Source organism: Salvelinus fontinalis, unplaced genomic scaffold (assembly GCF_029448725.1).
Source record: "Salvelinus fontinalis isolate EN_2023a unplaced genomic scaffold, ASM2944872v1 scaffold_0131, whole genome shotgun sequence".
Lineage (NCBI taxonomy): Eukaryota > Metazoa > Chordata > Actinopteri > Salmoniformes > Salmonidae > Salvelinus > Salvelinus fontinalis.
The window spans coordinates 299,773-323,311 of NW_026600340.1; the positions used below are offsets into that span (position 1 = coordinate 299,773).

The 23,539-nt window shown below is 42.1% G+C and overlaps 1 protein-coding gene across 1 annotated transcript in view; it reads right to left on the reverse strand.

Moving 5' to 3' along the window:
• LOC129843403 (ryanodine receptor 2) overlaps positions 1 to 23,539 on the reverse strand; it is a 156,274-nt gene that overhangs the window by 77,581 nt on the left and 55,154 nt on the right. The window contains exons 18-19 of the mRNA XM_055912112.1: positions 22,192 to 22,291; positions 8,682 to 8,761 (exon numbers count right to left, since the gene is read on the reverse strand). Coding sequence (XP_055768087.1) covers positions 8,682 to 8,761; positions 22,192 to 22,291 — 180 coding nt within the window. The remainder of the gene's footprint in view (positions 1 to 8,681; positions 8,762 to 22,191; positions 22,292 to 23,539) is intronic.

The window sequence follows — 23,539 nt, forward strand, 5'->3', positions numbered from 1 at the left end:
GAGACACGAGAGAGTAGACACTACAGAGACATGAGAGAGTAAACACTACAGAGACATGAGAGAGTAAACACTACAGAAACACAGAGACATGAGAGAGTAAACACTACAGAGACATGAGAGAGTAAACACTACAGAAACACAGAGACATGAGAGAGTAAACACTACAGAGACAGGAGAGAGTAGACACTACAGAAACACAGAGACATGAGAGAGTAAACACTACAGAGACAGGAGAAAGTAAACACTACAGAAACACAGAGACATGAGAGAGTAAACACTACAGAGACATGAGAGAGTAGACACTACAGAGACATGAGAGAGTAGACACTACAGAGACATGAGAGAGTAGACACTACAGAGACACAGAGACATGAGAGAGTAGACACTACAGAAACACAGAGACATGAGAGAGTAAACACTACAGAAACACAGAGACATGAGAGAGTAAACACTACAGAAGCACAGAGACATGAGAGAGTAAACACAACAGAAACACAGAGACATGAGACAGTAAACACTACAGAGACATGAGAGATTAGACACTACAGAGACACAGAGACATGAGAGAGTAAACACTACAGAAACACAGAGACATGAGAGAGTAAACACTACAGAGACATGAGAGAGTAGACACTACAGAAACACAGAGACATGAGAGAGTAAACACTACAGAAACACAGAGACATGAGAGAGTAGACACTACAGAGACATGAGAGACATGAGAGAGTAAACACTACAGAAACACAGAGACATGAGAGAGTAGACACTACAGAGACATGAGAGACATGAGAGAGTAAACACTACAGAAGCACAGAGACATGAGAGAGTAAACACTACAGAGACACAGAGACATGAGAGAGTAGACACTACAGAAACACAGACATGAGAGAGTAAACACTACAGAAACACAGAGACAGGAGAAAGTAAACACTACAGAGACATGAGAGAGTAGACACTACAGAAACACAGAGACATGAGAGAGTAAACACTACAGAGACATGAGAGAGTAAACACTACAGAAACACAGAGACATGAGAGAGTAAACACTGCAGAAACACAGAGACATGAGAGAGTAAACACTACAGAGACATGAGAGACATGAGAGAATAAACACTACAGAAACACAGAGACATGAGAGAGTAAACACTACAGAGACATGAGAGAGTAGACACTACAGAAAAACAGAGACATGAGAGAGTAAACACTACAGAGACAGGAGAGAGTAGACACTACAGAAACACAGAGACATGAGAGAGTAAACACTACAGAAACACAGAGACATGAGAGAGTAAACACTACAGAAAAACAGAGACATGAGAGAGTAAACACTACAGAAACACAGACATGAGACAGTAAACACTACAGAAACACAGAGACATGAGAGAGTAAACACTACAGAAACACGGAGACATGAGAGAGTAAACACTACAGAAACATGAGAGAGTAGACACTACAGAAACATGAGAGTGTAAACACTACAGAGACATGAGAGAGTAAACACTACAGAAATACAGAGACATGAGAGAGTAAACACTACAGAAACACAGAGACATGAGAGAGTAAACACTACAGAGACATGAGAGAGTAAACACTACAGAAACACAGAGACATGAGAGAGTAAACACTACAGAAACACAGAGACATGAGAGAGTAAACACTACAGAGACATGAGAGAGTAAACACTACAGAAACACAGAGACATGAGAGAGTAGACACTACAGAGACATGAGAGACATGAGAGAGTAAACACTACAGAAGCACAGAGACATGAGAGAGTAAACACTACAGAGACACAGAGACATGAGAGAGTAGACACTACAGAAACACAGACATGAGAGAGTAAACACTACAGAAACACAGAGACAGGAGAAAGTAAACACTACAGAGACATGAGAGAGTAGACACTACAGAAACACAGAGACATGAGAGAGTAAACACTACAGAGACATGAGAGAGTAAACACTACAGAAACACAGAGACATGAGAGAGTAAACACTGCAGAAACACAGAGACATGAGAGAGTAAACACTACAGAGACATGAGAGACATGAGAGAATAAACACTACAGAAACACAGAGACATGAGAGAGTAAACACTACAGAGACATGAGAGAGTAGACACTACAGAAAAACAGAGACATGAGAGAGTAAACACTACAGAGACAGGAGAGAGTAGACACTACAGAAACACAGAGACATGAGAGAGTAAACACTACAGAAACACAGAGACATGAGAGAGTAAACACTACAGAAAAACAGAGACATGAGAGAGTAAACACTACAGAAACACAGACATGAGACAGTAAACACTACAGAAACACAGAGACATGAGAGAGTAAACACTACAGAAACACGGAGACATGAGAGAGTAAACACTACAGAAACATGAGAGAGTAGACACTACAGAAACATGAGTGTAAACACTACAGAGACATGAGAGAGTAAACACTACAGAAATACAGAGACATGAGAGAGTAAACACTACAGAAACACAGAGACATGAGAGAGTAAACACTACAGAGACATGAGAGAGTAAACACTACAGAAACACAGAGACATGAGAGAGTAAACACTACAGAGACAGGAGAAAGTAAACACTACAGAAACACAGAGACATGAGAGAGTAAACACTACAGAGACATGAGAGAGTAGACACTACAGAGACATGAGAGAGTAGACACTACAGAGACATGAGAGAGTAGACACTACAGAGACACAGAGACATGAGAGAGTAGACACTACAGAAACACAGAGACATGAGAGAGTAGACACTACAGAAACACAGAGACATGAGAGAGTAAACACTACAGAGACAGGAGAAAGTAAACACTACAGAAACACAGAGACATGAGAGAGTAAACACTACAGAGACATGAGAGAGTAGACACTACAGAGACATGAGAGAGTAAACACTACAGAGACACAGAGACATGAGAGAGTAAACACTACAGAGACATGAGAGAGTAAACACTACAGAGACATGAGAGAGTAAACACTACAGAAACACAGAGACATGAGAGAGTAAACACTACAGAGACATGAGAGACATGAGAGAGTAAACACTACAGAGACAGGAGAGAGTAGACACTACAGAGACATGAGAGAGTAGACACTACAGAGACATGAGAGAGTAGACACTACAGAAACACAGAGACATGAGAGAGTAAACACTACAGAGACAGGAGAAAGTAAACACTACAGAAACACAGAGACATGAGAGAGTAAACACTACAGAGACATGAGAGAGTAGACACTACAGAGACATGAGAGAGTAAACACTACAGAGACACAGAGACATGAGAGAGTAAACACTAGAGAGACATGAGAGAGTAAACACTACAGAGACATGAGAGAGTAAACACTACAGAAACACAGAGACATGAGAGAGTAAACACTACAGAGACATGAGAGACATGAGAGAGTAAACACTACAGAGACAGGAGAGAGTAGACACTACAGAAACACAGAGACATGAGAGAGTAAACACTACAGAGACAGGAGAAAGTAAACACTACAGAAACACAGAGACATGAGAGAGTAAACACTACAGAGACATGAGAGAGTAGACACTACAGAGACATGAGAGAGTAAACACTACAGAGACACAGAGACATGAGAGAGTAAACACTACAGAGACATGAGAGAGTAAACACTCCAGAGACATGAGAGAGTAAACACTACAGAGACACAGAGACATGAGAGAGTAAACACTATAGAAACACAGAGACATGAGAGAGTAAACACTACAGAGACATGAGAGAGTAAACACTACAGAGACATGAGAGACATGAGAGAGTAAACTACAGAGACAGGAGAGAGTAGACACTACAGAAACACAGAGACATGAGAGAGTAAACACTACAGAGACATGAGAGAGTAAACACTACAGAGACACGAGAGAGTAGACACTACAGAGACATGAGAGAGTAAACACTACAGAGACATGAGAGAGTAAACACTACAGAAACACAGAGACATGAGAGAGTAAACACTACAGAGACATGAGAGAGTAAACACTACAGAAACACAGAGACATGAGAGAGTAAACACTACAGAGACAGGAGAGAGTAGACACTACAGAAACACAGAGACATGAGAGAGTAAACACTACAGAGACAGGAGAAAGTAAACACTACAGAAACACAGAGACATGAGAGAGTAAACACTACAGAGACATGAGAGAGTAGACACTACAGAGACATGAGAGAGTAGACACTACAGAGACATGAGAGAGTAGACACTACAGAGACACAGAGACATGAGAGAGTAGACACTACAGAAACACAGAGACATGAGAGAGTAAACACTACAGAAACACAGAGACATGAGAGAGTAAACACTACAGAAGCACAGAGACATGAGAGAGTAAACACAACAGAAACACAGAGACATGAGACAGTAAACACTACAGAGACATGAGAGATTAGACACTACAGAGACACAGAGACATGAGAGAGTAAACACTACAGAAACACAGAGACATGAGAGAGTAAACACTACAGAGACATGAGAGAGTAGACACTACAGAAACACAGAGACATGAGAGAGTAAACACTACAGAAACACAGAGACATGAGAGAGTAGACACTACAGAGACATGAGAGACATGAGAGAGTAAACACTACAGAAACACAGAGACATGAGAGAGTAGACACTACAGAGACATGAGAGACATGAGAGAGTAAACACTACAGAAGCACAGAGACATGAGAGAGTAAACACTACAGAGACACAGAGACATGAGAGAGTAGACACTACAGAAACACAGACATGAGAGAGTAAACACTACAGAAACACAGAGACAGGAGAAAGTAAACACTACAGAAACACGGAGACATGAGAGAGTAAACACTACAGAAACATGAGAGAGTAGACACTACAGAAACATGAGAGTGTAAACACTACAGAGACATGAGAGAGTAGACACTACAGAAAAACAGAGACATGAGAGAGTAAACACTACAGAGACAGGAGAGAGTAGACACTACAGAAACACAGAGACATGAGAGAGTAAACACTACAGAAACACAGAGACATGAGAGAGTAAACACTACAGAAAAACAGAGACATGAGAGAGTAAACACTACAGAAACACAGACATGAGACAGTAAACACTACAGAAACACAGAGACATGAGAGAGTAAACACTACAGAAACACGGAGACATGAGAGAGTAAACACTACAGAAACATGAGAGAGTAGACACTACAGAAACATGAGAGTGTAAACACTACAGAGACATGAGAGAGTAAACACTACAGAAATACAGAGACATGAGAGAGTAAACACTACAGAAACACAGAGACATGAGAGAGTAAACACTACAGAGACATGAGAGAGTAAACACTACAGAAACACAGAGACATGAGAGAGTAAACACTACAGAAACACAGAGACATGAGAGAGTAAACACTACAGAGACATGAGAGAGTAAACACTACAGAAACACAGAGACATGAGAGAGTAGACACTACAGAGACATGAGAGACATGAGAGAGTAAACACTACAGAAGCACAGAGACATGAGAGAGTAAACACTACAGAGACACAGAGACATGAGAGAGTAGACACTACAGAAACACAGACATGAGAGAGTAAACACTACAGAAACACAGAGACAGGAGAAAGTAAACACTACAGAGACATGAGAGAGTAGACACTACAGAAACACAGAGACATGAGAGAGTAAACACTACAGAGACATGAGAGAGTAAACACTACAGAAACACAGAGACATGAGAGAGTAAACACTGCAGAAACACAGAGACATGAGAGAGTAAACACTACAGAGACATGAGAGACATGAGAGAATAAACACTACAGAAACACAGAGACATGAGAGAGTAAACACTACAGAGACATGAGAGAGTAGACACTACAGAAAAACAGAGACATGAGAGAGTAAACACTACAGAGACAGGAGAGAGTAGACACTACAGAAACACAGAGACATGAGAGAGTAAACACTACAGAAACACAGAGACATGAGAGAGTAAACACTACAGAAAAACAGAGACATGAGAGAGTAAACACTACAGAAACACAGACATGAGACAGTAAACACTACAGAAACACAGAGACATGAGAGAGTAAACACTACAGAAACACGGAGACATGAGAGAGTAAACACTACAGAAACATGAGAGAGTAGACACTACAGAAACATGAGAGTGTAAACACTACAGAGACATGAGAGAGTAAACACTACAGAAATACAGAGACATGAGAGAGTAAACACTACAGAAACACAGAGACATGAGAGAGTAAACACTACAGAGACATGAGAGAGTAAACACTACAGAAACACAGAGACATGAGAGAGTAAACACTACAGAAACACAGAGACATGAGAGAGTAAACACTACAGAGACATGAGAGAGTAAACACTACAGAAACACAGAGACATGAGAGAGTAAACACTACAGAGACATGAGAGTGTAAACACTACAGAAACATGAGAGTGTAAACACTACAGAGACATGAGAGAGTAAACACTACAGAAACACAGAGACATGAGAGAGTAAACACTACAGAAACACAGAGACATGAGAGAGTAAACACTACAGAGACATGAGAGTGTAAACACTACAGAGACATGAGAGTGTAAACACTACAGAGACATGAGAGTGTAAACACTACAGAGACATGAGAGTGTAAACACTACAGAGACATGAGAGTGTAAACACTACAGAAACACAGAGACATGAGAGAGTAAACACTACAGATACATGAGAGACATGAGTAGTTTAGATACCAGGTCAATAAGTGACTGATACAGTTTAATGGTAGATACCAGGTCTATAAGTGACTGATACAGTTTAATGGTAGATACCAGGTCAATAAGTGACTGATACAGTTTAATATCAGATACCAGGTCTATAAGTGACTGATACAGTTTAATGGTAGATACCAGGTCTATAAGTGACTGGTACAGTTTAATATCAGATACCAGGTCTATAAGTGACTGGTACAGTTTAATATCAGATACCAGGTCTATAAGTGACTGATACAGTTTAATGGTACATACCAGGTCAATAAGTGACTGGTACAGTTTAATATCAGATACCAGGTCAATAAGTGACTGATACAGTTTAATGGTAGATACCAGGTCTATAAGTGACTGATACAGTTTAATATCAGATACCAGGTCAATAAGTGACTGATACAGTTTAATGTCAGATACCAGGTCAATAAGTGACTGGTACAGTTTAATGGTAGATACCAGGTCTATAAGTGACTGATACAGTTTAATGGTAGATACCAGGTCAATAAGTGACTGGTACAGTTTAATGGTAGATACCAGGTCAATAAGTGACTGATACAGTTTAATGTCAGATACCAGGTCAATAAGTGACTGATACAGTTTAATGTCAGATACCAGGTCAATAAGTGACTGATACAGTTTAATGGTAGATACCAGGTCAATAAGTGACTGATACAGTTTAATGGTAGATACCAGGTCTATAAGTGACTGATACAGTTTAATGGTAGATACCAGGTCAATAAGTGACTGGTACAGTTTAATGGTAGATACCAGATCAATAAGTGACTGGTACAGTTTAATGGTAGATACCAGGTTAATAAGTGACTGATACAGTTTAATGTCAGATACCAGGTCAATAAGTGACTGATACAGTTTAATGTCAGATACCAGGTCAATAAGTGACTGGTACAGTTTAATGGTAGATACCAGGTCTATAAGTGACTGATACAGTTTAATGGTAGATACCAGGTCAATAAGTGACTGGTACAGTTTAATGGTAGATACCAGGTCAATAAGTGACTGATACAGTTTAATGTCAGATACCAGGTCAATAAGTGACTGATACAGTTTAATGTCAGATACCAGGTCAATAAGTGACTGATACAGTTTAATGGTAGATACCAGGTCAATAAGTGACTGATACAGTTTAATGGTAGATACCAGGTCTATAAGTGACTGATACAGTTTAATGGTAGATACCAGGTCAATAAGTGACTGGTACAGTTTAATGGTAGATACCAGATCAATAAGTGACTGGTACAGTTTAATGGTAGATACCAGGTTAATAAGTGACTGATACAGTTTAATGTCAGATACCAGGTCAATAAGTGACTGATACAGTTTAATGGTAGATACCAGGTCAATAAGTGACTGATACAGTTTAATGGTAGATACCAGGTCAATAAGTGACTGATACAGTTTAATGGTAGATACCAGGTCTATAAGTGACTGATACAGTTTAATGGTAGATACCAGGTCAATAAGTGACTGGTACAGTTTAATGGTAGATACCAGATCAATAAGTGACTGGTACAGTTTAATGGTAGATACCAGGTTAATAAGTGACTGGTACAGTTTAATGGTAGATACCAGGTCAATAAGTGACTGATACAGTTTAATGTCAGATCCCAGGTCAATAAGTGACTGATACAGTTTAATGTCAGATACCAGGTCAATAAGTGACTGATACAGTTTAATGTCAGATACCAGGTCAATAAGTGACTGATACAGTTTAATGGTAGATACCAGGTCAATAAGTGACTGATACAGCTTAATGGTAGATACCAGGTTAATAAGTGACTGGTACAGTTTAATGGTAGATACCAGGTCAATAAGTGACTGATACAGTTTAATGGTAGATACCAGGTCAATAAGTGACTGATGGTAAATTGATGCAGTTTAATGTTAGATAAACCTACCTGCTGAACAGTAGAGTTGCCTCCATTGAGGACAGCGATTCCCAGCTTCAGAGTAGAGGCCACCATGGGACCCATCTCACCTGGTGGGGAATACAACACCTTTATACTGGGTATAGTACCATCTCACCTGGTGGAGAATACAACACCTTTATACTGGGTATAGTACCATCTCACCTGGTGGGGAATACAACACCTTTATACTGGGTATAGTACCATCTCACCTGGTGGAGAATACAACACCTTTATACTGGGTATAGTACCATCTCACCTGGTGGGGAATACAACACCTTTATACTGGGTATAGTACCATCTCACCTGGTGGGGAATACAACACCTTTATACTGGGTATAGTACCATCTCACCTGGTGGGGAATACAACACCTTTATACTGGGTATAGTACCATCTCACCTGGTGGGGAATACAACACCTTTATACTGGGTATAGTACCATCTCACCTGGTGGGGAATACAACACCTTTATACTGGGTATAGTACCATCTCACCTGGTGGGGAATACAACACCTTTATACTGGGTATAGTACCATCTCACCTGGTAGGGAATACAACACCTTTATACTGGGTATAGTACCATCTCACCTGGTGGGGAATACAACACCTTTATACTGGGTATAGTACCATCTCACCTGGTGGAGAATACAACACCTTTATAGTAACATCTCACCTGGTGGGGAATACAACACCTTTATACTGGGTATAGTACCATCTCACCTGGTGGAGAATACAACACCTTTATAGTACCATCTCACCTGGTGGGGAATACAACACCTTTATACTGGGTATAGTACCATCTCACCTGGTGGGGAATACAACACCTTTATACTGGGTATAGTACCATCTCACCTGGTGGAGAATACAACACCTTTATACTGGGTATAGTACCATCTCACCTGGTGGGGGAATACAACACCTTTATACTGGGTATAGTACCATCTCACTTGGTGGGGAATACAACACCTTTATACTGGGTATAGTACCATCTCACCTGGTGGGGAATACAACACCTTTATACTGGGTATAGTACCATCTCACCTGGTGGGGAATACAACACCTTTATACTGGGTATAGTACCTATCTCACCTGGTGGAGAATACAACACCTTTATACTGGGTATAGTACCATCTCACCTGGTGGGGAATACAACACCTTTATACTGGGTATAGTACCATCTCACCTGGTGGGGAATACAACACCTTTATACTGGGTATAGTACCATCTCACCTGGTGGGGTATACAACACCTTTATACTGGGTATAGTACCATCTCACCTGGTGGGGAATACAACACCTTTATACTGGGTATAGTACCATCTCACCTGGTGGGGAATACAACACCTTTATACTGGGTATAGTACCATCTCACCTGGTGGAGAATACAACACCTTTATACTGGGTATAGTACCATCTCACCTGGTGGGGAATACAACACCTTTATACTGGGTATAGTACCATCTCACCTGGTGGGGAATACAACACCTTTATACAGGGTATAGTACCATCTCACCTGGTGGGGAATACAACACCTTTATACTGGGTATAGTACCATCTCACCTGGTGGGGAATACAACACCTTTATACTGGGTATAGTACCATCTCACCTGGTGGAGAATACAACACCTTTATACTGGGTATAGTACCATCTCACCTGGTGGGGAATACAACACCTTTATACTGGGTATAGTACCATCTCACCTGGTGGGGAATACAACACCTTTATACTGGGTATAGTACCATCTCACCTGGTGGAGAATACAACACCTTTATACTGGGTATAGTACCATCTCACCTGGGTATAGTACCATCTCACCTGGTGGGGAATACAACACCTTTATACTGGGTATAGTACCATCTCACCTGGGTATAGTACCATCTCACCTGGTGGGGAATACAACACCTTTATACAGGGTATAGTACCATCTCACCTGGTGGGGAATACAACACCTTTATACTGGGTATAGTACCATCTCACCTGGTGGGGAATACAACACCTTTATACTGGGTATAGTACCATCTCACCTGGTGGGGAATACAACACCTTTATACTGGGTATAGTACCATCTCACCTGGTGGGGAATACAACACCTTTATACTGGGTATAGTAACATCTCACCTGGTGGGGAATACAACACCTTTATACTGGGTATAGTACCATCTCACCTGGTGGGGAATACAACACCTTTATACTGGGTATAGTACCATCTCACCTGGTGGGGAATACAACACCTTTATACTGGGTATAGTACCATCTCACCTGGTGGGGAATACAACACCTTTATACTGGGTATAGTACCATCTCACCTGGTGGAGAATACAACACCTTTATACTGGGTATAGTACCATCTCACCTGGTGGGGAATACAACACCTTTATACTGGGTATAGTACCATCTCACCTGGTGGGGAATACAACACCTTTATACTGGGTATAGTACCATCTCACCTGGTAGGGAATACAACACCTTTATACTGGGTATAGTACCATCTCACCTGGTGGGGAATACAACACCTTTATACTGGGTATAGTACCATCTCACCTGGTGGAGAATACAACACCTTTATAGTAACATCTCACCTGGTGGGGAATACAACACCTTTATACTGGGTATAGTACCATCTCACCTGGTGGAGAATACAACACCTTTATAGTACCATCTCACCTGGTGGGGAATACAACACCTTTATACTGGGTATAGTACCATCTCACCTGGTGGGGAATACAACACCTTTATACTGGGTATAGTACCATCTCACCTGGTGGAGAATACAACACCTTTATACTGGGTATAGTACCATCTCACCTGGTGGGGGAATACAACACCTTTATACTGGGTATAGTACCATCTCACTTGGTGGGGAATACAACACCTTTATACTGGGTATAGTACCATCTCACCTGGTGGGGAATACAACACCTTTATACTGGGTATAGTACCATCTCACCTGGTGGGGAATACAACACCTTTATACTGGGTATAGTACCTATCTCACCTGGTGGAGAATACAACACCTTTATACTGGGTATAGTACCATCTCACCTGGTGGGGAATACAACACCTTTATACTGGGTATAGTACCATCTCACCTGGTGGGGAATACAACACCTTTATACTGGGTATAGTACCATCTCACCTGGTGGGGTATACAACACCTTTATACTGGGTATAGTACCATCTCACCTGGTGGGGAATACAACACCTTTATACTGGGTATAGTACCATCTCACCTGGTGGGGAATACAACACCTTTATACTGGGTATAGTACCATCTCACCTGGTGGAGAATACAACACCTTTATACTGGGTATAGTACCATCTCACCTGGTGGGGAATACAACACCTTTATACTGGGTATAGTACCATCTCACCTGGTGGGGAATACAACACCTTTATACAGGGTATAGTACCATCTCACCTGGTGGGGAATACAACACCTTTATACTGGGTATAGTACCATCTCACCTGGTGGGGAATACAACACCTTTATACTGGGTATAGTACCATCTCACCTGGTGGAGAATACAACACCTTTATACTGGGTATAGTACCATCTCACCTGGTGGGGAATACAACACCTTTATACTGGGTATAGTACCATCTCACCTGGTGGGGAATACAACACCTTTATACTGGGTATAGTACCATCTCACCTGGTGGAGAATACAACACCTTTATACTGGGTATAGTACCATCTCACCTGGGTATAGTACCATCTCACCTGGTGGGGAATACAACACCTTTATACTGGGTATAGTACCATCTCACCTGGGTATAGTACCATCTCACCTGGTGGGGAATACAACACCTTTATACAGGGTATAGTACCATCTCACCTGGTGGGGAATACAACACCTTTATACTGGGTATAGTACCATCTCACCTGGTGGGGAATACAACACCTTTATACTGGGTATAGTACCATCTCACCTGGTGGGGAATACAACACCTTTATACTGGGTATAGTACCATCTCACCTGGTGGGGAATACAACACCTTTATACTGGGTATAGTAACATCTCACCTGGTGGGGTATACAACACCTTTATACTGGGTATAGTACCATCTCACCTGGTGGGGAATACAACACCTTTATACTGGGTATAGTACCATCTCACCTGGTGGGGAATACAACACCTTTATACTGGGTATAGTACCATCTCACCTGGTGGGGAATACAACACCTTTATACTGGGTATAGTACCATCTCACCTGGTGGAGAATACAACACCTTTATACTGGGTATAGTACCATCTCACCTGGTGGGGAATACAACACCTTTATACTGGGTATAGTACCATCTCACCTGGTGGGGAATACAACACCTTTATACTGGGTATAGTACCATCTCACCTGGTAGGGAATACAACACCTTTATACTGGGTATAGTACCATCTCACCTGGTGGGGAATACAACACCTTTATACTGGGTATAGTACCATCTCACCTGGTGGAGAATACAACACCTTTATAGTAACATCTCACCTGGTGGGGAATACAACACCTTTATACTGGGTATAGTACCATCTCACCTGGTGGAGAATACAACACCTTTATAGTACCATCTCACCTGGTGGGGAATACAACACCTTTATACTGGGTATAGTACCATCTCACCTGGTGGGGAATACAACACCTTTATACTGGGTATAGTACCATCTCACCTGGTGGAGAATACAACACCTTTATACTGGGTATAGTACCATCTCACCTGGTGGGGGAATACAACACCTTTATACTGGGTATAGTACCATCTCACTTGGTGGGGAATACAACACCTTTATACTGGGTATAGTACCATCTCACCTGGTGGGGAATACAACACCTTTATACTGGGTATAGTACCATCTCACCTGGTGGGGAATACAACACCTTTATACTGGGTATAGTACCTATCTCACCTGGTGGAGAATACAACACCTTTATACTGGGTATAGTACCATCTCACCTGGTGGGGAATACAACACCTTTATACTGGGTATAGTACCATCTCACCTGGTGGGGAATACAACACCTTTATACTGGGTATAGTACCATCTCACCTGGTGGGGTATACAACACCTTTATACTGGGTATAGTACCATCTCACCTGGTGGGGAATACAACACCTTTATACTGGGTATAGTACCATCTCACCTGGTGGGGAATACAACACCTTTATACTGGGTATAGTACCATCTCACCTGGTGGAGAATACAACACCTTTATACTGGGTATAGTACCATCTCACCTGGTGGGGAATACAACACCTTTATACTGGGTATAGTACCATCTCACCTGGTGGGGAATACAACACCTTTACACTGGGTATAGTACCATCTCACCTGGTGGAGAATACAACACCTTTACACTGGGTATAGTACCATCTCACCTGGTGGGGAATACAACACCTTTACACTGGGTATAGTACCATCTCACCTGGTGCAGAATACAACACCTTTACACTGGGTATAGTACCATCTCACCTGGTGGGGAATACAACACCTTTATACTGGGTATAGTACCATCTCACCTGGTGGGGAATACAACACATTTACACTGGGTATAGTACCATCTCACCTGGTGGAGAATACAACACCTTTATACTGGGTATAGTACCATCTCACCTGGTGGGGAATACAACACCTTTACACTGGGTATAGTACCATCTCACCTGGTGGGGAATACAACACCTTTATACTGGGTATAGTACCATCTCACCTGGTGGGGAATACAACACCTTTACACTGGGTATAGTACCATCTCACCTGGTGGGGAATACAACACCTTTATACTGGGTATAGTACCATCTCACCTGGTGGGGAATACAACACCTTTATACTGGGTATAGTACCATCTCACCTGGTGGGGAATACAACACCTTCATACTGGGTATAGTACCATCTCACCTGGTGGGGAATACAACACCTTTACACTGGGTATAGTACCATCTCACCTGGTGGAGAATACAACACCTTTATACTGGGTATAGTACCATCTCACCTGGTGGAGAATACAACACCTTTACACTGGGTATAGTACCATCTCACCTGGTGGGGAATACAACACCTTCATACTGGGTATAGTACCATCTCACCTGGTGGGGAATACAACACCTTTACACTGGGTATAGTACCATCTCACCTGGTGGAGAATACAACACCTTTATACTGGGTATAGTACCATCTCACCTGGTGGAGAATACAACACCTTTACACTGGGTATAGTACCATCTCACCTGGTGGAGAAAAAAAACACCTTTATACTGGGTATAGTACCATCTCACCTGGTGGGGAATACAACACCTTTACACTGGGTATAGTACCATCTCACCTGGTGGAGAATACAACACCTTTACACTGGGTATAGTACCATCTCACCTGGTGGGGAATACAACACCTTTATACTGGGTATAGTACCATCTCACCTGGTGGAGAATACAACACCTTTACACTGGGTATAGTACCATCTCACCTGGTGGGGAATACAACACCTTTATACTGGGTATAGTACCATCTCACCTGGTGGAGAATACAACACCTTTACACTGGGTATAGTACCATCTCACCTGGTGGGGAATACAACACCTTTACACTGGGTATAGTACCATCTCACCTGGTGGAGAATACAACACCTTTACACTGGGTATAGTACCATCTCACCTGGTGGGGAATACAACACCTTTACACTGGGTATAGTACCATCTCACCTGGTGCAGAACACAACACCTTTACACTGGGTATAGTACCATCTCACCTGGTGGGGAATACAACACCTTTATACTGGGTATAGTACCATCTCACCTGGTGGGGAATACAACACCTTTACACTGGGTATAGTACCATCTCACCTGGTGGAGAATACAACACCTTTATACTGGGTATAGTACCATCTCACCTGGTGGGGAATACAACACCTTTACACTGGGTATAGTACCATCTCACCTGGTGGGGAATACAACACCTTTATACTGGGTATAGTACCATCTCACCTGGTGGGGAATACAACACCTTTACACTGGGTATAGTACCATCTCCCCTGGTGGGGAATACAACACCTTTATACTGGGTATAGTACCATCTCACCTGGTGGGGAATACAACACCTTTACACTGGGTATAGTACCATCTCACCTGGTGGGGAATACAACACCTTTATACTGGGTATAGTACCATCTCACCTGGTGGGGAATACAACACCTTTATACTGGGTATAGTACCATCTCACCTGGTAGGGAATACAACACCTTTATACTGGGTATAGTACCATCTCACCTGGTGGGGAATACAACACCTTTATACTGGGTATAGTACCATCTCACCTGGTGGGGAATACAACACCTTTATACTGGGTATAGTACCATCTCACCTGGTGGAGAATACAACACCTTTACACTGGGTATAGTACGCCACTGTCTTTTTCCTGTTGGTTTTTATTTCTTTACTTATCTATTGTTCACCTATTACCTATTTTTTTACTTAAAAACTGCACTGTTGGTTAAGGGCCTGTAAGTAAGCATTTCACTGTAAGGTCTATTACACCTGTTGTATTCGGCATTTCACTGTAAGGTCTACTACACCTGTTGTATTCAGCATTTCAATTTAAGGTCTACTACACCTGTTGTATTCAGCATTTCACTGTAAGGTCTACCTACACCTGTTGTATTCAGCATTTCACTGTAAGGTCTACTACACCTGTTGTATTCAGCATTTCACTGTAAGGTCTACCTACACCTGTTGTATTCAGCATTTCACTGTAAGGTCTACTACACCTGTTGTATTCGGCATTTCACTGTAAGGTCTACTACACCTGTTGTATTCAGCATTTCAATTTAAGGTCTACTACACCTGTTGTATTCAGCATTTCACTGTAAGGTCTACCTACACCTGTTGTATTCAGCATTTCACTGTAAGGTCTACTACACCTGTTGTATTCAGCATTTCACTGTAAGGTCTACCTACACCTGTTGTATTCAGCATTTCACTGTAAGGTCTACTACACCTGTTGTATTCAGCATTTCACTGTAAGGTCTACTACACCTGTTGTATTCAGCATTTCACTGTAAGGTCTACTACACCTGTTGTATTCAGCAGTTCACTGTAAGGTCTACTACACCTGTTGTATTCAGCATTTCACTGTAAGGTCTACTACACCTGTTGTATTCGGCATTTCACTGTAAGATCTACTACACCTGTTGTATTCAGCATTTCACTGTGAGGTCTACTACACCTGTTGTATTTAGCATTTCACTGTAAGGTCTACTACACCTGTTGTATTCAGCATTTCACTGTGAGGTCTACACCTGTTGTATTCAGCATTTCACTGTAAGGTCTACTACACCTGTTGTATTCAACATTTCACTGTAAGGTCTACTACACCTGTTGTATTCAGCATTTCACTGTGATGTCTACTACACCTGTTGTATTCAGCATTTCACGGTAAGGTCTACTACACCTGTTGTATTTGGCATTTCACTGTGAGGTCTACAACACCTTTTGTATTCAGCAGTTCACTGTGAGGTCTACTACACCTGTTGTATTCAGCAGTTGACTGTCAGGTCTACTACACCTGTTGTATTCAGCATTTCACTGTAAGGTCTACTACACCTGTTGTATTCAGCATTTCACTGTGAGGTCTACTACACCTGTTGTATTCAGCATTTCACTGTAAGGTCTACTACACCTGTTGTATTCAGCATTTCACTGTAAGGTCTACTACACCTGTTGTATTCAGCATTTCACCCTGAGGTCTACTACACCTGTTGTATTCAGCATTTCACTGTAAGGTCTACTAGACCTGTTGTATTCAGCATTTCACTGTAAGGTCTACTACACCTGTTGTATTCAGCATTTCACTGTAAGGTCTACTACACCTGTTGTATTCAGCATTTCACTGTAAGGTATACTACACCTGTTGTATTCAGCATCTCACTGTAAGGTCTACTACACCTGTTGTATTCAGCATTTCACTGTAAGGTCTACTACACCTGTTGTATTCAGCATTTCACTGTGAGGTCTACTACACCTGTTGTATTCAGCATTTCACTGTGAGGTCTACTACACCTGTTGTATTCAGCATTTCACTGTAAGGTCTACTACACCTGTTGTATTCAGCATTTCACTGTGAGGTCTACTACACCTGTTGTATTCAGCATTTCACTGTAAGGTCTACTACACCTGTTGTATTCAGCATTTCACTGTGAGGTCTACTACACCTGTTGTATTCAGCATTTCACTGTAAGGTCTACTACACCTGTTGTATTCAGCATTTCACTGTAAGGTCTACTACACCTGTTGTATTCAGCATTTCACTGTGAGGTCTACTACACCTGTTGTATTCAGCATTTCACTGTGAGGTCTACTACACCTGTTGTATTCAGCATTTCACTGTAAGGTCTACTACACCTGTTGTATTCAGCATTTCACTGTGAGGTCTACTACACCTGTTGTATTCAACATTTCACTGTAAGGTCTACTACACCTGTTGTATTCAGCATTTCACTGTGATGTCTACTACACCTGTTGTATTCAGCATTTCACGGTAAGGTCTACTACACCTGTTGTATTTGGCATTTCACTGTGAGGTCTACTACACCTTTTGTATTCAGCAGTTCACTGTGAGGTCTACTACACCTGTTGTATTCAGCAGTTCACTGTCAGGTCTACTACACCTGTTGTATTCGTCATTTCACTGTAAGGTCTACTACACCTGTTGTATTCAGCATTTCACTGTAAGGTCTACTACACCTGTTGTATTCAGCATTTCACTTCGATGTCTACTACACCTGTTGTATTCAGCATTTCACTGTGAGGTCTACTACACCTGTTGTATTCAGCATTTCACTGTAAGGTCTACTACATCTGTTGTATTCAGCATTTCACTGTAAGGTCTACTACACCTGTTATATTCAGCATTTCACTGTGAGGTCTACTACACCTGTTGTATTCAGCATTTCACTGTAAGGTCTACTACACCTGTTGTATTCAGCATTTCACTGTGAGGTCTACTACACCTGTTGTATTCAGCATTTCACTGTGAGGTCTACTACACCTGTTGTATTCAGCATTTCACTGTGATGTCTACTACACCTGTTGTATTCAGCATTTCACTGTAAGGTCTACTACACCTGTTGTATTCAGCATTTCACTGTGAGGTCTACTACACCTGTTGTATTCAGCATTTCACTGTAAGGTCTACTACACCTGTTGTATTCAGCATTTCACTGTAAGGTCTACTACACCTGTTGTATTCAGCATTTCACTGTAAGGTCTACTACACCTGTTGTATTCAGCATTTCACTGTAAGGTCTACTACACCTGTTGTATTCAGCAGTTCACTGTAAGGTCTACTACACCTGTTGTATTCAGCATTTCACTGTAAGGTCTACTACACCTGTTGTATTCGGCATTTCACTGTAAGATCTACTACACCTGTTGTATTCAGCATTTCACTGTGAGGTCTACTACACCTGTTGTATTCAGCATTTCACTGTAAGGTCTACTACACCTGTTGTATTCAGCATTTCACTGTGAGGTCTACTACACCTGATGTATTCAGCATTTCACTGTAAGGTCTACTACACCTGTTGTATTCAGCATTTCACCCTGAGGTCTACTACACCTGTTGTATTCAGCATTTCACTGTAAGGTCTACTACACCTGTTGTATTCAGCATTTCACTGTAAGGTCTACTACACCTGTTGTATTCAGCATTTCACTGTGAGGTCTACTACACCTGTTGTATTCAGCATTTCACTGTGAGGTCTACTACACCTGTTGTATTCAGCATTTCACTGTGAGGTCTACTACACCTGTTGTATTCAGCATTTCACTGTGAGGTCTACTACACCTGTTGTATTCAGCATTTCACTGTGAGGTCTACTACACCTGTTGTATTCAGCATTTCACTGTAAGGTCTACTACACCTGTTGTATTCAGCATCTCACTGTAAGGTCTACTACACCTGTTGTATTCAGCATTTCACTGTAAGGTCTACTACACCTGTTGTATTCAGCATCTCACTGTAAGGTCTACTACACCTGTTGTATTCAGCATTTCACTGTGAGGTCTACTACACCTGTTGTATTCAGCATTTCACTGTAAGGTCTACTACACCTGTTGTATTCAGCATTTCACTGTAAGGTCTACTACATCTGTTGTATTCAGCATTTCACTGTAAGGTCTACTACACCTGTTATATTCAGCATTTCACTGTGAGGTCTACTACACCTGTTGTATTCAGCATTTCACTGTAAGGTCTACTACACCTGTTGTATTCAGCATTTCACTGTAAGGTCTACTACACCTGTTGTATTCAGCATTTCACTGTGAGGTCTACTACACCTGTTGTATTCAGCATTTCACTGTAAGGTCTACTACACCTGTTGTATTTGGCTTTTCACTGTGAGGTCTACTACACCTTTTATATTCAGCAGTTCACTGTGAGGTCTACTACACCTGTTGTATTCAGCAGTTCACTGTCAGGTCTACTACACCTGTTGTATTCGTCATTTCACTGTAAGGTCTACTACACCTGTTGTATTCAGCATTTCACTGTAAGGTCTACTACACCTGTTGTATTCAGCATTTCACTGTGATGTCTACTACACCTGTTGTATTCAGCATTTCACTGTGAGGTCTACTACACCTGTTGTATTCAGCATTTCACTGTAAGGTCTACTACACCTGTTGTATTCAGCAGTTCACTGTAAGGTCTACTACACCTGTTGTATTCGTCATTTCACTGTAAGGTCTACTACACCTGTTGTATTCGGCATTTCACTGTAAGGTCTACTACACCTGTTGTATTCAGCAGTTCACTGTGAGGTCTACTACACCTGTTGTATTCAGCATTTCACTAAGGTCTACTACACCTGTTGTATTCAGCATTTCACTGTAAGGTCTACCACACCTGTTGTATTCAGCATTTCACTGTGAGGTCTACACCTGTTGTATTCAGCATTTCACTGTAAGGTCTACTACACCTGTTGTATTCAGCATTTCACTGTGAGGTCTACTACACCTGTTGTATTCAGCATTTCACTGTAAGGTCTACCACACCTGTTGTATTCAGCATTTCACTGTGAGGTCTACACCTGTTGTATTCAGCATTTCACTGTGAGGTCTAATACACCTGTTGTATTCGGCATTTCACTGTAAGGTCTACTACATCTGTTGTATTCAGCATTTCACTGTAAGGTCTACTACACCTGTTGTATTCAGCATTTCACTGTAAGGTCTACACCTGTTGTATTCAGCATTTCACTGTAAGGTCTACTACACCTGTTGTATTCAGCATTTCACTGTGAGGTCTACTACACCTGTTGTATTCAGCATTTCACTGTGAGGTCTACTACACCTGTTGTATTCAGCATTTCACTGTGAGGTCTACTACACCTGTTGTATTCAGCATTTCACTGTAAGGTCTACTACACCTGTTGTATTCAGCAGTTCACTGTAAGGTCTACTACACCTGTTGTATTCAGCATTTCACTGTAAGGTCTACTACACCTGTTGTATTCAGCATTTCACTGTGAGGTCTACTACACCTGTTGTATTCAGCATTTCACTGTAAGGTCTACTACACCTGTTGTATTCAGCATTTCACTGTAAGGTCTACTACACCTGTTGTATTCAGCATTTCACTGTGAGGTCTACTACACCTGTTGTATTCAGCATTTCACTGTGAGGTCTACTACACCTGTTGTATTCCGCAGTTCACTGTGAGGTCTACTACACCTGTTGTATTCAGCATTTCACTGTGAGGTCTACTACACCTGTTGTATTTAGCATTTCACTGTAAGGTCTACTACACCTGTGGTATTCAGCAGTTCACTGTAAGGTCTACACCTGTTGTATTCAGCATTTCACTGTAAGGTCTACTACACCTGTTGTATTCGGCAGTTCACTGTAAGGTCTACTACAGCTGTTGTATTTGGCACACGTGACAAATACACTTTGATACGGTACGTCACAATGTAGCTACCTACCTACTGTGGACAGATCTCTGCTTTATTGTGAGAGTTATGGCCACTAAGATGTCCAATGTATTCATCATCACATGGCTGCTCTTTCCATGACAGACTGACCAGGTGAATCCAGGTGAAAAGCTACGATCCCTTATTGATGCCACTTGTTAAATCCACTTCAATCAGTGTAGATGAAGGGGAGGAGACAGGTTAAAGAAGGATTTTTAAGCCTTGAGACAATTGAGACTTTGATATTGTATGTGTACCGTTCAGAGGGTGAAAGGTCAAGACTAAATATTTAAGTGCCCTTTGAACGGGGTATGGTGGTAGGTGCCAGGGGCACCGTTTGGTGTCAAGAACTGCAACGTTGCTGGGTTTTTCACACTTTGTAGAGTCCATGCCCCGACGAATTGAGGCTGTTCTGAGGGCCGAAAGGTGGGTGGGTGGGGGGGGGGGGGGGGGGGGGGGGTGCAGCAACTCAATATCAGGAAGGTGCTCCTAATGTTTTGTCCACTCAGTGTACATCCTGTTCATCCATTCTACTCAGAGAGCTTACCTTTGCTGGCGCTGATAGTCTGCAGCACCATCTCCGCAGCACCACGGTCGTGTAACCTGGCCTGCTGATATAACAGCTTCTGTTTCTCCATCTCTTTTTCCTGCAGGAGGGAGGAAGAGGAGGAGGAGGAGAGAGACCTGAGAGACTGCACCTTCCTGTCCTATCAGACCACCGTGCGCCCATCGGGCTATAAGACACTCAACGCCACCCTGGAGGTGAAGACTTACTTCCTGTACCAGGTTCAAGACAACCTTTCCCTAGGTGTTTTCTATGAACGTCTCTCAAATTGAATTCAGGAGGATTTCACCAGTGCTAATAATGCCTGATGAGGACTAATGTATTACAATATTGCAACTCGTAACCACAGGGCCCCATTGGCTGGTTAAGACTACAGAGGGCTTGGAGCTGGATGGGAGCAGGCAGTCTGTCTGTGTGTTAGTACAGTGTGTTGGTACAGTGAGGTGGTCTGTAAGCTCAGTGCTGAGGGACATGAGACAGATAGACAACGGGGGGGGGGGACAGTGTCATGTCTCCAGCACACCCACTGAAACAGTGACAACAGAGGAAACCAAACAGCAGCAACAACTCTGCCCGACTGAGGGAACAGCGCGGCAGGGAGCGCTATAGGGGCCCAGGCTTGGCTGCTTCCCCGCTTTCCATCTGAGCTACAGCAGAAGAACACAAGGGGATGGAAGAGCTCGGGAAAAGCAAGATGGCCGCTCTCCTAATGTTGGCCTTTTTTTTTTTCTAGTGTTGAAAAAAAAAACAGGGAGTGAGAGGGGCAGGATGAACGATATGAATGAAGAACCTTCAAAAGAAACGTGAAAACAGAAATACTGGAAAAGAAACAAGATGCAAAATCAACAGAGACAGTTGTTTTGAGAACTTTGTTACCAGAGATTCTTCCTCCTTCTTGGCAATTTTGTTGCTTAAACCTTTGCTTATATCACGCTGGGGAGACAGAATGGCATCACATTTCACAGTGCACGGATCCCCGCTATACTCAGAAAATAGAAAAACTGATGGCGTAATAAGGACAGGATGTCTGAGTGGTTCTTAGGAACAGCCGTGAGCAGCCCACTGAAAGCCATGCTGATTAACATCATCAGTGTTTTAATGGGTGTCGCTGCTCTGTAGCTGGATGATATCAGGGTGTCGCTGCTCTGTAGCTGGATGATATCAGTGTGTCGCTGCTCTGTAGCTGGATGATATCAGTGTGTTTGCTGCTCTGTAGCTGGATGATATCAGTGTGTCGCTGCTCTGTAGCTGGATGATATCAGTGTGTCGCTGCTCTGTAGCTGGATGATATCAGTGTGTTTGCTGCTCTGTAGCTGGATGATATCAGTGT